Source organism: Mugil cephalus, chromosome 14, assembly GCF_022458985.1.
Source record: "Mugil cephalus isolate CIBA_MC_2020 chromosome 14, CIBA_Mcephalus_1.1, whole genome shotgun sequence".
Lineage (NCBI taxonomy): Eukaryota > Metazoa > Chordata > Actinopteri > Mugiliformes > Mugilidae > Mugil > Mugil cephalus.
Window position 1 is genome coordinate 23,221,153 of NC_061783.1, and position 15,701 is coordinate 23,236,853.

A 15,701-nucleotide genomic window follows, 5' to 3' on the forward strand; every position below is an offset into this window, starting at 1 on the left:
GTATGAGAAGAGTAAACCACAAAGCTAAACATATCTGAGTACAGTCAGCCCAGTAGTAGTTTGCTTCACAAAATAACGTCTCTCAATTCTCATGCTCTTCTCTGTTTTTAGGATGAAATGCAAACAGGTGTGATTAATCACCTGCTGCAGCAAAAGAGAGCAGAACCTGAGAGCACAAAGAGAAAAGAGAACAAAGCAAACACAAAGCAACACATGAAGAAACCCTCATTATATGGAACAATATGGTTCATAGGAAGAGATTGTGAAAATGAAAATTAAACCTATTTCATATCTTTGTTACTCAGATACCGATCTTTTGTAAGTGTTTCTTTCGGGATTTCCCAGTAACTCTCGAAAAATCAAAGATTCTGCACAGGGAGCACTGATGACAAAGACCAAGACTGATCATTTTACTCTACCAAAGTCACTCTCTATGGAAATGCTCTGAGTGACTCCAACAGGGACTTTGGTGTGAACCAAGTAACATCAGTACATGCCATTGCCTTAAGGTTTGATGTTTCCAAACCAAATGAGTTGTAGTATGGCTGCTGTAATGTGATCATTGGTACATTAACTATCAACTCATTCAACTCTAATCACCACTCACAAGTTTTTTTTACTAATTTGGTTTTAGTCACAATATTTTATGAACATGTATTTCATGATCTTTCTAAAATTAAATCTCTAAACTATTTACTGTGTAACACATTATTTCAAAAGTAATTAGACATTTGAATCAAAAGCATTTTTTTTCATGTGTTGAAGTGAGATAAATAGAATAAAATAGAATAGACTTCATTTCCATTTGCAAAAGTAAAATAAAAGGTTAACTTTTTAAAAATAAATATGTTTATTGTTTTTCTAAATGACAAAAGAACAAAGGACAAACGGATAAAGGGGGAAAAAATAAGAAAGAGATCCTCCCCCACCCCAAAATTAACAAATAAAACACAAACAGGAACAGCTCACCATGTAAATAAGTAACAAAGGCCACAGTCATGGCAATAAACTCATCACACATATTTAAGTTTTTCATATATAAAAACTGTACATGGAGAGTAAGTTGAGAAATAATCACAGCAAGGTGTTTCACACTGAACAACATATCAGCCCATTCCTTGTAACAGTTGCAGTACAGGGTCCCACATGTTTTTGAACATGTCTCCTTGTCTTCGTTGTGAAGTCTCAGTCTCTCCAGATGAAGCATATTTGCCAATTCTCTCAACCACAGATTGTATGTGGGTGCAGTGTCTGACCTCCGTTCCTGGAGTGTTAACTTCTTTTCAATCACAGTTCCAAATAGGATAAAAAGGCAAAAGACAAAGGGGTAGTTGTCCCAAGAATGTCTACAAGTGGATCAGACTCCCAACATTTCCCATAAGCCATAGAGAAGCAATGAAAAATATTTTTCCAGTATGTGTACAGTTTACTGCATAACCAAAGAGAATGTATCAATCTAGCAGTGGTAGACTTGCTTCTGTTGTAAATGGGAGAAACATCAGGAAAGAAACTGTGCAGTTTTCCTCTAGAATAACAGAGTCTGTGTAATGTCTTGAACAGTATAAGGCAAAGCCCAACATTCACAGAGCCATCATGTATACTTTTTAAACATGCAGCCCATACATCATCTTCCAATTCTACATTCAGCTCATCTTTCCATGCATGCCTAATACTTGTTGTGTTCTAATGAGTCTTATTCTAAAAGAACCAAACTGCCCCTTTAGGGTCAAATTTGTTTATTGCCTCAAGGGCCTCATGGTCTACCAGGATTTCAAAGTTGGGAAAATGCGTCCTGACATAATTTCCAATTTGAAAGTACAGAAAAAGGCTAGATTTGGGGTTGTCATATTAAGTTGCAAGTTGTGTGTATCAGGCAAAAATGCCATTAATGTATAAATCACCTATGTTACAAATGTCTACAAAAACACTATCAGTCAGACCTGGTGACAAGGAATGATTTTCATATATCGTGGGTGTCCAAGTAGGTTCCTGGAGCCCTGATGTAGTGTGTGATCTGCTTCCAGATTCTCACGGTGTTGCCAAATACAGAACTATTGTTAAGGCAAGCCTTTTTAACAGCAGTGGGGCTGTTAAGAAGAGCGGGCAATGAAGTTTTGTGCAAACCATTCTTTCTGTACACAACCATGCAGGGCAGGAGTCTGCCTCAGAAGGAGGGCCTTTCTTCCAGCATGCAAGAATAGACACATGTGCAGCCCAATAATACACCTTAACATTCAGTAAAGCCAAATCTCCCACATCCTTTGGTTTTGATAAGTGTTTTTTAGAGATTCTAACAGTTTTATAATTCCAAATGAAAAGATATGAAAATCGAATCTAGCTGCTTGAAGTATGATTGTGCAATAAAACATGCAATAGACTGGAAAAGATGGAGAAAGTGGGGCAATTCGATCATCTTGATTGCATTTATCTTCCCAGTCATGGATATTGGGAGAGTTTTCCAAAAGTCAATATCGGCTTTGACTTGCTTAGTTTTGCTTTGACAGTTTAATGGGAGAAGATCATGTGGGATTTTGGTGACAGTCACTCCTAAATATGGAAAACCTTTGTAGGACTTCTTATATGGAATAGATTACAGATGTGTCCCGTTAACCGCTGCAGAGACTGGCATAAGTTCGCTTTTCTCCCAACTGATAGAAAATCAACGTGTTAATGGGAGAGATTAAAGGGCTCTGACTGATACTTGCAGCGAGCGGTTTAATGATAATCACGAACAAAAATGGGGAGAGGGTTCAAAGGTTAACATTTTAAATAGTAAATCTATCATTCTATAAAATATAAACAATTTGTTTACATTTAGTAAGTAAGAAATAGGAAAGAAATACATACGTAAATCTAACAGTACACAGTATCTTGTTGTACATTAGGTTATTGCACAAGAATTATTGCACTTGTGGTGAAGAAAAAGAAATACTAATAAAAAATAACTATGAAAAACAGTCTTGTATTAAACTAGACTAAATATGTTGATAATTTAAAGATTCATGTTTGTATTTGTCAAACCTCTGTTGATTTAGTTTCAGTGCAGCTGTTGATCAGTTCCTCTTCAGCTCAGGGAGGTTTTTGTACGACGCTTTTTCACTGTGTGAACACCCACTGACTGTTGATATAGTGTTCACTCTGACAGTAATAAACTGCTGCATCTTCAGTCTGGACTCCACTGATGGTCAGAGTGAAGTCAGAGTTTGATCCACTGCCTGAAAAACGGCCTGGAATCCCTGATGCTCTAGTGCTAGTATATTTAATGAGAAGTTTTGGAACTCCTCCATCTCTCTGTTGGTACCAGGATAAACAGTTGGAGTTATAAATATTCTGACTGGTTCTACAGTTGATGGTGACGGTTCCTCCCAGACCAGAGTTCACTGATCCAGGCTGAGTCACTGTGACCTGGCCTCTGGACTCTGAGGATACAGAGACAAAAACATAAAGCAGCTTGATGGTTTTGTGGGCTTCATTTCAGAGGGACAGATGTTGATAGAGGAGAGGAGTTTGATTCTCTGGACTTTACCTGTGAAGCAGCAGCAGAGGAGAGTCCAGATGAGGACGCAGATCAAAGTCATGTTTTTGATGAGGAGGATTTCTGTGGCTTCTGTTGTCATGAAGGACAGCTGTCAGTCATCCAGTCTTCAACTCTCAGGACTATAAACTCTCCCAGAGCACTGGAGCATGGTGCTGCTGATGCAAAGTCACTCTCTATGGAAATGCTCTGAGTGACTCCAACAGGGACTTATTTGGTGTGAACCATAGTATCAGCTCTCTTCTCTTGTTGTTGCTGATCTTGTTCTGTTCTCTGTCATATACTCTGTGGGTTGTAATGTTTCAAATTGTCCTACACTTTTTTAAAATGCTCCTCTGTAGCTTTGATTCCTCTCCTCAGGTTTGCCCTAGTCATATTGTTGGGAGAGAACACATCATGTGTCCTTGATTGCTTATTGGTTTCTCCTGGTGTGATTGCCCTCATTAGTTTAACCCGTGTCTTGTCCTTTTGTTCACTGTCAGGTCGATGTGTTCCTTCTCGTGTTGTCTCCTGGACTTGTTCTCATCCTCTGTTGTTTCCTTGCCGTGTTTCTGTGTTGTGGATTTTCGAGCCATGTTTCTTCAGTTAATTTTTGTCTTTAGATTTGCCTGGTTGTCTGCAGCACCTTCTGTTTGATTTTTGTTTGTTATTAAAAGAATAACCGTTTTCCTGAATCCCCTGCCTCATCATTTGTCCTGCACTTGGGTCCTCCTTTAAATCCTACAATTCCTTGACAGAACGTCGCGACCATTAAAAGACCCAGCAGACTTTCTTACGATGAAGCGGCTGAGAAAAAAAGGCAATTCATTGCAAATTACACTGATCAGTGATGTGAAAGATCATAAATTTATAATGAATTCAAGTGGGTTTATTTTTTTTCAGCAAACCAAGAGAGAAACAAGAGTCAGTGTGAAAGTTTTCTGAATGTTTGATGCGTCCCAGCACAGTCTCAAGAGCATGGAGGAGATTCCCGGAGACAGACAGTTCCTCTAAGAGAGCTGGACAGGACTGTAGAAGGTCCTCCACCCATCAGCAGGACCAGTATCTGGTCCTTTGTCCAAGGAGGAACAGGATGAACACGACCAGAGCCACAAACAACATGAACATTGTTACAGTAACAGTTTTCATGTGTTAAAGTGAGATGAATAGAATAGAATAGAATAGAATAGAATAGAATAGAATAGAATAGAATAGAATAGAATAGACTTTATTTCCATTTGCACAGGTACAAAAAGTGTTTAAAAATAGAGGAAAACATTTTGAAAATTAAAACTATTATTCTACAAAACATAAATACTTTGTAAAAGTAAGAAAAAATGAAGAAATATATAAATAAATTTAAAAGTACACATTAGGTTATTGCACTAGAATTATTGCACTTGTGGTAAAGAAACAATAATAAAAGAAAAATAGATGAAAAGCAGTCATGTGTAAAACTAGAATTAATATGTTCATAACAACATCAAAAATATTGTAAAAAATATTTAAAATATGATTGAGGTTTGTGTCATTTTATGATTTATATTTGTATTTTTCAAACCTCTGTTGGTTTGGTTTCATTGCAGCTGTTGATCAGTTCCTCTTCAGCTGAGGGAGGTTTTTGTACGACGGGTTTTCACTGTGTGAGTGGCCAGCTGTTACCCTGCTGACAATAATAAACTCCTGAATCTTAATTCTGAACTCTACTGATGGTCAAAGTGAAGACAGATCCAGAATAACTTCCACTGAAACGATCAGAAACTCCAGAATGACGAGCTGTAGCATAACGAATCAGGAGTTTAGGAGCTTCTCCAGGTTTCTGAAGGTACCAGTGGAGGTAGTTACTGATACTTGAACTGGATCTACATGTGATGGAGACAGACTGTCCTGGAAGAACAGACTGAGATCCAGGAGACTGAGTCAGGACGATTTCTCCTGATGAACCTGGAAAAGATGCAAAAGATAAGAAGAATTATTGAGACAAATCCAGCATGGAGAAAGATGATGAAGATCCAAACAGAAGAGGATGATTTGTTGAAGATGGAGAATAGATGGAAGAAGATGAATGCTGCTTGCTTCAGTGTTTCTCCATCATTGTGCTCAACCTGGTTGCATCCTGAAGCAGCAAAGTTTTCAGCAGAGAGTCTCACCCTGAACAAGGAGCCCCAGGGTGGCCAGCAGTAGAGTCAGTGACATCATCATTGTGCTGCCGGCGTGTCAGTGGCTGTGAAAGGCCTGGACAGCCACTGATCAACACTGGCCTCTTAACGGCTGGGAGCAGAGAGGCAGGACACATATGCAAACACACAGAGTCAGTCAGCTGCAGCTGGACAACACATGGCATCATGCTGTTTCCCTCTCACTGTTAATACTCCACATATTTACATATTCACATCATGACATGTGGAGGATATTGATGGTCTGCTAGGAAACTGATCCAGTGACTTGTGGACAGCTTGGTTCTGGAAGATTCTCTTTGTGATTATTCTTTAAATTAATATTAATGACTGAATGATTACTGATCACAAACATTTATGATGTTGATCTGTGTCTTCATTTTCACTGTTGATGAGATTTAAGAGAGAAAACTGTGATCCAGCATGAAGCTGAGGTCAAAGGTCATCATTGATTTATCTCTTAAATAGGAGTGAAAGTCAGAAAATCCACCTTGACTTTGGATGTGAATAATGCCTGCCTGAGATTTGGTGGATATGAAATGGAAATGATAAAATTTGACACTGGGAAAATAGCCTCTCTATGATTATTCAGTATTTTAAATCACTTCTTTTGTGATATATGATAAATTATGTCTTTTAACATGCAGTGTATGATCTGTATGAAGTTTTTAACCAACGTCTGGTTTGTGTGTTCAGTGAAGTGTATCAGTCTCTGCAGTAGCTTCCAGCTGCAACAGTCACTTCAGTTTCTGTTCAGTCTGACTGAGGGAGGTTTTTGTACGACGCTTTTTCACTGTGTGAACACCCACTGACTGTTGGGATAGTGAAGACTCTGACAGTAATAAACTGCTGCATCTTCAGTCTGGACTCCACTGATGGTCAGAGTGAAGTCAGAGTTTGATCCACTGCCTGAAAAACGATCTGGAATCCCTGATGCTCTAGTGCTAGCCCAATAAATGAGAAGTTTAGGAACTCCTCCATCTCTCTGTTGGTACCAGGCTAAATAGTGGTAGGTGCTGTAATAAACATTCTGACTGGTTCTACAGCTGATGGTGACGGTTCCTCCCAGACCAGACCTCACTGATCCAGGCTGAGTCACTGTGATCTGGCCTCTGGACTCTGAGGATACAGAGACAAAAACATAAAGCAGCTTGATGGTTTTGTGGGCTTCATTTCAGAGGGACGGATGTTGATAGAGGAGAGGAGTTTGATTCTCTGGACTTTACCTGTGAAGCAGCAGCAGAGGAGAGTCCAGATGAGGACGCAGATCAAAGTCATGTTTTTGATGAGGAGGATTTCTGTGGCTTCTGTTGTCATGAAGGACAGCTGTCAGTCATCCAGTCTTCAACTCTCAGGACTATAAACTCTCCCAGAGCACTGGAGCATGGTGCTGCTGATGCAAATTCACTCTCTATGGAAATGCTCTGAGTGACTCCAACAGGGGCTTGGATCACTCTGATCATGATGTTGATCAATGGATCAATCACTTCATTCTTGGATATTGATCAGAAATGTGTCAGTGTTAATTTGTTTCTCTGTGACTTGAGGTTGACTAAAATAAATCATATATTTTTAATAATTCTCTTCATACAGATGTCAACGTAACACTAAATTAAATTATTATTTTAATCATTAGATTTATTATGATCTCAGATAGACATGTGTTTGATACTTATTTAAATTGAGAGGATGTAATAAAGTCCTTTTCTATTAAATATTATTATTTATTTAACTTAACAATATAATAATAGTGATTGTATTAATTAACTTTCATAATAAATAAAATAATCCAAATTATGTGAATCTGTTTTCAACACTTTAACCACTAAAGTCATGAACTGTGTGATCTGACAATGAGTTTATTGAGTTTGTTTGTTTCAGAGTCAGAGAGCCGTGTCTCTCTACAGTCAGAGGTTTTTGTACGGCGCCTCAATGAGTTTGTATCACTGTGGTGCACGTTCGGTGGAGGAACCAGACTGGAAGCTGGAAGTAAGTCAAACTTAAATCTGTTTTATTTTAGGAGTTATTCTCTCTTTTTATTTCCTTGACTTTTTATTCAGGAAAACTAAACATCTTTCCATGTAATATTTTTGGATTTCTATTTCTCAACAAGTGACTAATTTGACATCAGATATTTCAAACTCACATCAATGAATCTAAAACATAAGTGTGGTTCAAAGGATAAATCCTTCTTTGTGTATTTAATGGTAAAGTTGAATTTTGAGGGCTTGTAGGTTTAGTTCAGTCTGACAGAGTCAGAGAGCCGTGTCTCTCTACAGTCAGAGGTTTTTGTACGGCGCCTCAATGAGTTTGTATCACTGTGGTGGACGTTCGGTGGAGGAACCAGACTGGAAGTTGGAAGTAAGTTTCTACTGTATTTAATACTAAATACTAGGTTGTAGATTCATCTTGTTTTACTCTTGATGTGTTTCTCTCTCCTCGTGGAGGCTAACTCAGATCAGCTTTGATCACGTTTGATTTTCACATTTGTGTCAAAGTTAAATTTCAAAGCTTGAAGTGTAGAAAGGATGAAAGTTGATTCCTCCTATGATCAGTTTCTAATGTGACATCAAAATAACTGTTGTTAGGATGGATTCAATCTGACTTTCTTCAAGTCAAACTGGACAGAGTGAAGATAAAGATAGGGATTTGTAAATGTCTTTTTATTCCACGTTGACTTTGAAATCATGTCGACAGTTTGTTAAATCATGAAGATCATTTTGTGGCAGTGAGCTGCTTTTCTCTGCTTGTTTCCACTAAATCCTTTAAAGTCATGTATGGTTGACATGTTGATGATGTTGAAGCCAAAGTTTTCTTGGAAATGTTGAGACATGTGCTTGTTTAGTTTCCAGTGTAGTTGTTATTTCAGGTCAAAGTGGATGATGATTGTCTCTGTGCTGATATGCATGAGAGCTTTCTGAGAGGGAAGTGAAACAATGTGTGAGTGAATGAGTGGTGGAGCAGAAAAAGCATCTGACAGAAACTTGTCCAACTCTCTCAAAGTAAAGGTGTCCAAGTGTCTGCTGTTTGATTGACAGCTGTGTGCTCCCTGTCCTCCTAGGTGATGTCCGTCCCTCCCTGACGGTGCTGCCTCCCTCCGTGGAGGAGCTGGACCAGGGGAAGGCCACGCTCATGTGCCTGGCCAACAAGGGCTTCCCCTCAGACTGGAGTCTGTCCTGGAAGGTGGACGGCAGCAGCAGCATCAGCAACGGGGAGCAGAGCAGGAGCCTCGGGGTGCTGCAGAAGGACGGCCACTACAGCTGGAGCAGCACCCTGAGGCTCCCTGCAGACCAGTGGAGGAAGGTGGTCTCTGTGACCTGTGAGGCCAGCCAGGGCTCCCAGACTCCGCTCTCAGAGACACTGAGGAGAGACCAGTGTTCCCAGTCCTGACCTGACTCACTGGGACTCTCACACTGCTTTCACTCTCTCTCTGCTCTCTGGCTTTTCTTTCACATCTTCCAATAACAGGATTTACTGGCTTCTTGCTGTGTTTCAATGTTGTTTCACTGCTTCTTAATAATAAAGATCTGCTCATCAACTCACTTCTTCTCATGTCGACTCTTTTCAATCATTTTCTCTCAGAGATGAGGAGAAAAAGTGAGATGATCAAAAAGTTTGTGACTGAGTAAAGGAAGTGTAAGGTTCCAACATTTCTATCTCTATCCAGAATCCTGTTGATAAACTCAGTAAAACAAAGTCAACGTCCAGATATTTTAGTCTCAATCAATCTGAACATCTCATGTCTCTAAAAGGTTTCTGATCCAGTCAGAGCAGATCTTCCTGGAATCATGAATAAACCTTTGTGAACACCTCATGATAAATCATCCAGTCATCTCACTGTTTCATTCATTAACTCACTAGTAGAACCTCCCTGGCCATTTCATTAGGTACACTAGTGACATCAGTCCTGCCCTAAATCTAGTCTCCATGAAGGTTGTGGTGTTCAGCTTTAGTTTCTAATGACTGAGATGTTGAGTCAACTGTGTTTTCATTTTGTACAACTATTGAACTGACACGTGTTCCTAATATTTTGACACTGTAGTTAGTGGGCTTGGCTAAATAACAGAAACACTTTCAATTCGATCCAGTTCAACAGCATCACAATGACCATCCAGGTCAATCACCACCTTTGTGTTACTGTTTCTACAACAACTCAACATCATTTAGATCAGAATGGCTTAACTGGTACCTAATGAACTGGATAGGGAGTGCTGATATCAGCCACATTCAGTTTCCAGACTGTCTCATGTGTTCATGTGTTCACTGAATGTGCATTTTGCTTCTCATTTTGGATAAATTTAATAACTATAAATTAAGGTTTCATTTGATAACTTTCAGTTTTTCTCTATGAATTTATGTTTTCATTCTTTAACACTCACTGAAACATTCTGACTCTTTAAGGTTTTACTTCATTACAATGATGAAGTGATGTGATAAACTGAAAGCTGATCTGAACTAATTGTCTATTAGAGACTAATAATGAGTAGAGACATCTGCTACTGTCCATGATAACACAAACTTTAACAATTAATGAATAAATGTGTTTTAGATGTTTTTCTTTTTAACTGTCACCGTTAAATAAAATTTATGAATAGGAGTCTATGATCTTTATCAAGTTTATAACCAACGTCTGGTTTGTGTGTTCAGTGAACTGTATCAGTGTCTGCAGTAGCTTCCAGCTGCAACAGTCACTTCAGTTTCTGTTCAGTCTGACTGAGGGAGGTTTTTGTACGACGCTTTTTCACTGTGTGAACACAAGCTGACTGTTGATCCAGTGTCCACTCATACAGTAATAAACTGCTGCATCTTCAGTCTGGACTCCACTGATGGTCAGAGTGAAGTCAGAGTTTGATCCACTGCCTGAAAAACGATCTGGAATCCCTGATGCTCTAGTGCTAGCATAGTAAATGAGAAGTTTAGGAACTCCTCCATCTCTCTGTTGGTACCAGGATAAATAGCTTGGATTCTGACTGGTTCTACAACTGATGGTGACGGTTCCTCCCAGACCAGATCTCACTGATCCAGGCTGAGTCACTGTGACCTGGCCTCTGGACTCTGAGGATACAGAGACAAAAACATAAAGCAGCTTGATGGTTTTGTGGGCTTCATTTCAGAGGGACGGATGTTGATAGAGGAGAGGAGTTTGATTCTCTGGACTTTACCTGTGAAGCAGCAGCAGAGGAGAGTCCAGATGAGGATGCAGATCAAAGTCATGTTGTTGATGATTAGGATTTCTGTGGCTTCTGTTGTCATGAAGGACAGCTGTCAGTCATCCAGTCTTCAACTCTCAGGACTATAAACTCTCCCAGAGCACTGGAGCATGGTGCTGCTGATGCAAAGTCACTCTCTATGGAAATGCTCTGAGTCACTCCAACAGGGACTTGGATCACTCTGATCATGATGTTGATCAATGGATCAATCACTTCATTCTTGGATATTGATCAGAAATGAGTCAGTGTTCATTTGTTTGTCTCTGACTTGAGGTTGACTGAAATAAATGATATATTTTTAATAATTCTCTTCATACAGATGTCAGTGTAACACTTGGAGTTAAATTAAATTAGTATTTTAATCATTAGATTCATTATGATCTCCGATAGACATGTGTTTGATACTTATTCATATTGAAAGGATTTAATAAAGACCTTTTCTATTAAATATTATTATTTATTTAAATTAACAATATGATAATAGTGATTGTATTAATTAACGTTCATGATAAATAAAATAATCCAAATGATGTGAATCTGTTTTCAACACTTTAACCACTAATGTCATGAACTGTGTGATCTTACAATGAGTTTATTGAGTTTGTTTGTTTCAGAGTCAGAGAGCCGTGTCTCTCTACAGTCAGAGGTTTTTGTACGGCGCCTCAATGAGTTTGTATCACTGTGGTACACGTTCGGTGGAGGAACCAGATTGGAAGTTAACTGTAAGTACATTTGACTCATTTCATTACCTGAATCTAGATTTATTGTCATTTATTTCATAAATGTAGATGTTACTGAAAAATTTATTCTGCTGGTTGACATTCAATTTAATTGTAGTGATTCTTTAATGAGTGACTTTATGTCTTCAGACTCAAATTTGCTTCATTTCAACATTTTGTCTCAAAAGAAATTTAATTTTAACGTCATTTTGTTTTTAACTTCTATACTAAAGTTTCCTCTCTGAAGAAAATCTCCTCCAATCTTTTTAAAGTTCAGACCAAACAGCTGACAAAACATTTCTCCTCCATTTCACTGGATCTTTCTCAAAGTTTTTCACGGCTCATATTTTGTAAATGTAAATCTGTTCAAAGCTCAATGTTCTATTTAAACAGCATGATGTCTGAGTTTGATTCATTTTCGGAATTTTAATGTGGAATTCAGAAGTTGATAATGTTCATGTTGATGAAGCAAAGCAAACAGACACCATCTAGGTCTTTTCTGTTAGAAACTGTTAAGATCCTGTAAAATAACAGAAATGTGACATTTTTCTCATCAAGTCAAATGTGTTGAAAGAGTCAAAGTGAGAATTAGTAGTTTGTAGAGGAAACATGAAGACACCAGAGGAACAAAATGACTCTTTCTTAGTTTCCTCTTTAGTCCTGAAACCTGTCTGTTGCCGTGGTTCACCAGTGATGCCTGTCCGTTGCCACGGTTACCGAGCTGAGAGAGGGAAGTGAAAGACTGAAGAGCAGCTTCACCCAAACTCCCAGTTTCTCTGTCTCTGTCTCTGCAGTGGGTAGAGTCCCCCCCTCCCTGACGGTGCTGCCTCCCTCTGTGGAGGAGCTGGACCAGGGGAAGGCCACGCTCATGTGCCTGGCCAACAAGGGCTTCCCCTCAGACTGGAGTCTGTCCTGGAAGGTGGACGGCAGCAGCAGCATCAGCAACGGGGAGCAGAGCAGGAGCCCCGGGGTGCTGCAGAAGGACGGCCACTACAGCTGGAGCAGCACCCTGAGGCTCCCTGCAGACCAGTGGAGGAAGGTGGTCTCTGTGACCTGTGAGGCCAGCCAGGGCTCCCAGACTCCGCTCTCAGAGACACTGAGGAGAGACCAGTGTTCCCAGTCCTGACCTGACTCACTGGGACTCTCACACTGCTTTCACTCTCTCTCTGCTCTCTGGCTTTTCTTTCACATCTTCCAATAACAGGATTTACTGGCTTCTTGCTGTGTTTCAATGTTGTTTCACTGCTTCTGAATAATAAAGATCTGCTCATCAACTCACTTCTTCTCATGTCGACTCTTTTCTATCATTTTCAGTGATGAGGAGAAAAACTGAGATAATCAAACAGTTTGTGACTGAGTAAAGGAAGTGTAAGGTTCCATCATTTCTATCTCTATCCAGAATCCTGTTGATAAACTCAGTGAAACAAAGTCAACGTCCAGATATTTTAGTCTCAATCAATCTGAACGTCTCATAACTCTAAATCATAGGTCTTCAACAGGGGGTCCGTGATCCCTAGGAGGTCTGCAGGGGTACTGTAGGCGAGTCACAGAATATTTTGGTGATTAGAAGTTTAATATATATTTTAATTAATTTCCCACAAAATTAAATGAGTTTAAATCCACATCAACATGAATCATAAATATTTTAGTGACGGGATAAATGGAGGTTGTCTTTCAGTCAGGACTTCACTTCAACAGTCACCATTTCTCACAGAGCGCCACACTAGACCTGTCAATCTAAGCCTCCTGCACACAGTAGGCCCCGCCCCTGTCATTGCTGATCCAATCACGAGGCTGCGTATTAAACCCTGATTTTGTCATGTTCCCTGCATTTGGCCAAGAGTCTGTTCAGTCCCCAGATGTGATCCAGACACAGAGAAGAGAAGCTAACAGTGCAGCTCGCTCCCATCAACCAACTACTGAGGCCTAAATGTTTCTGTGACTCTTTGTCTCTGCTACATTTAGCTGTTAAAAGGTGAAGGTACATATGTTTATGGCAGTTGCACAGTCTCCCTACTGTTGCACGTCTGAAATTTGAACCTGTATTATTTGAATAGCTAATACTGAATGCAAAATGATGACAACATATATTTATAAATAGCACTAGTGTCATGATTGTGTGTCTCTGTGTCATGTTTTGAGTTTCTTGATTTCCTGTCTGTTGTGTTTCCTCATGTGTCCTTGATTACTCGTTGGTTTCTCCCCGTCTGATTGTCCTGATCTGTCTCACCTCATCCCTCTGCCCCTGTGTGTATTCATAGCCCTGCCTTCCCTTTGTTCTTTGTTGCGTCATTGTGTTGTTTCCTGGCCATGTTTCTGTCTTGTGTTACTTCCATGCCTCATGTTCCTGTGGTTTTTGTCTCCTAGTCTTTTTCCCCTAGTCAGGTATCTACGTTTTGTGTTTTTTGGATTTACCCGCCTTGATTGCAGCACCTTTTGTTGTTTTAATATATAACACCTATAGTAGGTAGGAGGTCTCTACTTAATCTCTCATCAGTTTGGGTCCTTGACCTGAAAAATGTTGAAGACCTCTGATCTAAAAGGTTTCTGATCCAGTCAGAGCAGATAACGGAACAATGAACCTCTGAACATTTTAAAACAAAAATTACTCTCAGCTATTTCTAGGACATATTTTAAATCACTTATTATTAAATAACAAATAAATTCCATCTTGAAAAATGCAGATTATGATGTGTATGAAGTTTTTAACCAACGTCTGTTTTGTGTGTTCAGTGAACTGTATCAGTCTCTGCAGTAGCTTCCAGCTGCAACAGTCACTTCAGTTTCTGTTCAGTCTGACTGAGGGAGGTTTTTGTATGACGCTTTTTCACTGTGTGAACACATTCTGACTGTTGGGATAGTGAAAACTCTGACAGTAATAAACTGCTGCATCTTCAGTCTGGACTCCACTGATGGTCAGAGTGAAGTCAGAGTTTGATCCACTGCCTGAAAAACGATCTGGAATCCCTGATGCTCTAGTGCTAACATAGTAAATGAGAAGTTTAGGAACTCCTCCATCTCTCTGTTGGTACCAGGAAAAATAGTTTCCATAATTATTCTGACTGGTTCTACAGTTGATGGTGACGGTTCCTCCCAGACCAGAGGTCACTGATCCAGGCTGAGTCACTGTGTACTGGCCTCTGGACTCTGAGTTTACAGAGACAAAAACATAAAAGCAAAACATAAAGCAGCTTGATGGTTTTGTGGGCTTCATTTCAGAGGGACGGATGTTGATAGAGGAGAGGAGTTTGATTCTCTGGACTTTACCTGTGAAGCAGCAGCAGAGGAGAGTCAAGATGAGGACGCAGATCAAAGTCATGTTTTTGATGAGGAGGATTTCTGTGGCTTCTGTTGTCATGAAGGACAGCTGTCAGTCATCCAGTCTTCAACTCTCAGGACTATAAACTCTCCCAGAGCACTGGAGCATGGTGCTTCTGATGCAAAGTCACTCTCTATGGAAATGCTCTGAGTCACTTCTCATGTGTTTTTTCATTTGTGTGGTTATATGGTCACGTGTAATGTAAATTTGCTTAACTGTAAGGTTGTTGGTTTTTTTTTATTCTCCTGTTATTTATTGAATGGTGCATTTTAGAATAGAATTAAGCAGAAAATCAACATAAGCAACAACAGCAGTTAGAGCAGGGCCAACAGAAAAGGAAGACTGGTAATATATATCAGACTGTATTAACATGTATGTCTGTGCAAAACTGCTGAGTAGTGGTTGTTCAGAACTATGAACAGTTGACCTGACATCTTCACTATTTTTTTTGACAAAGGAGCGTTTTAACATTTAATCAGTGGTGCTGTACAGTCTGATGACTGTGTGGACAAAGGACCTCCTGAACCTCTCAGTCCTGTGGTGTAGTGAGAGAAGCCTCCCACTATTGCTGTATCTCTGCCCCTCCAGGATGTCATGAAGGGGTGGGGGGCTGATGTTGTCCAGGATGGACGGTACTGTGTTGCATGTGCCCCTCTCAACAATAGTCTCCAGTGAGTCCAGCTTCCTGCCATTCAGAGACCCAGCCTTCTCAACCGGTCTGTCCAGTCTCTCAGAGGTCCTTTCAGTCATACTGAGTCATGA

The 15,701-nt window shown here is 39.8% G+C and overlaps 1 pseudogene and 2 gene segments (V, D, J or C); 1 reads left to right on the top strand and 2 right to left on the bottom strand.

Annotated features, from left to right (window-relative positions):
* LOC125020414 overlaps positions 1 to 6,969 on the bottom strand; it is a 25,139-nt pseudogene extending 18,170 nt beyond the window's left edge.
* Positions 1 to 9,233, top strand: part of LOC125020413 — a 74,075-nt gene extending 64,842 nt beyond the window's left edge. Inside the window, 2 exon segments of the V gene segment in view lie at positions 8,015 to 8,052; positions 8,753 to 9,233. Coding sequence covers positions 8,015 to 8,052; positions 8,753 to 9,081 — 367 coding nt within the window.
* Positions 5,164 to 6,009, bottom strand: LOC125020433. The segment is given in 2 exon segments: positions 5,164 to 5,458; positions 5,665 to 6,009. Coding segments are annotated over 2 exon segments (306 nt in total).
* Positions 9,234 to 15,701: the final 6,468 nt, after the last annotated feature.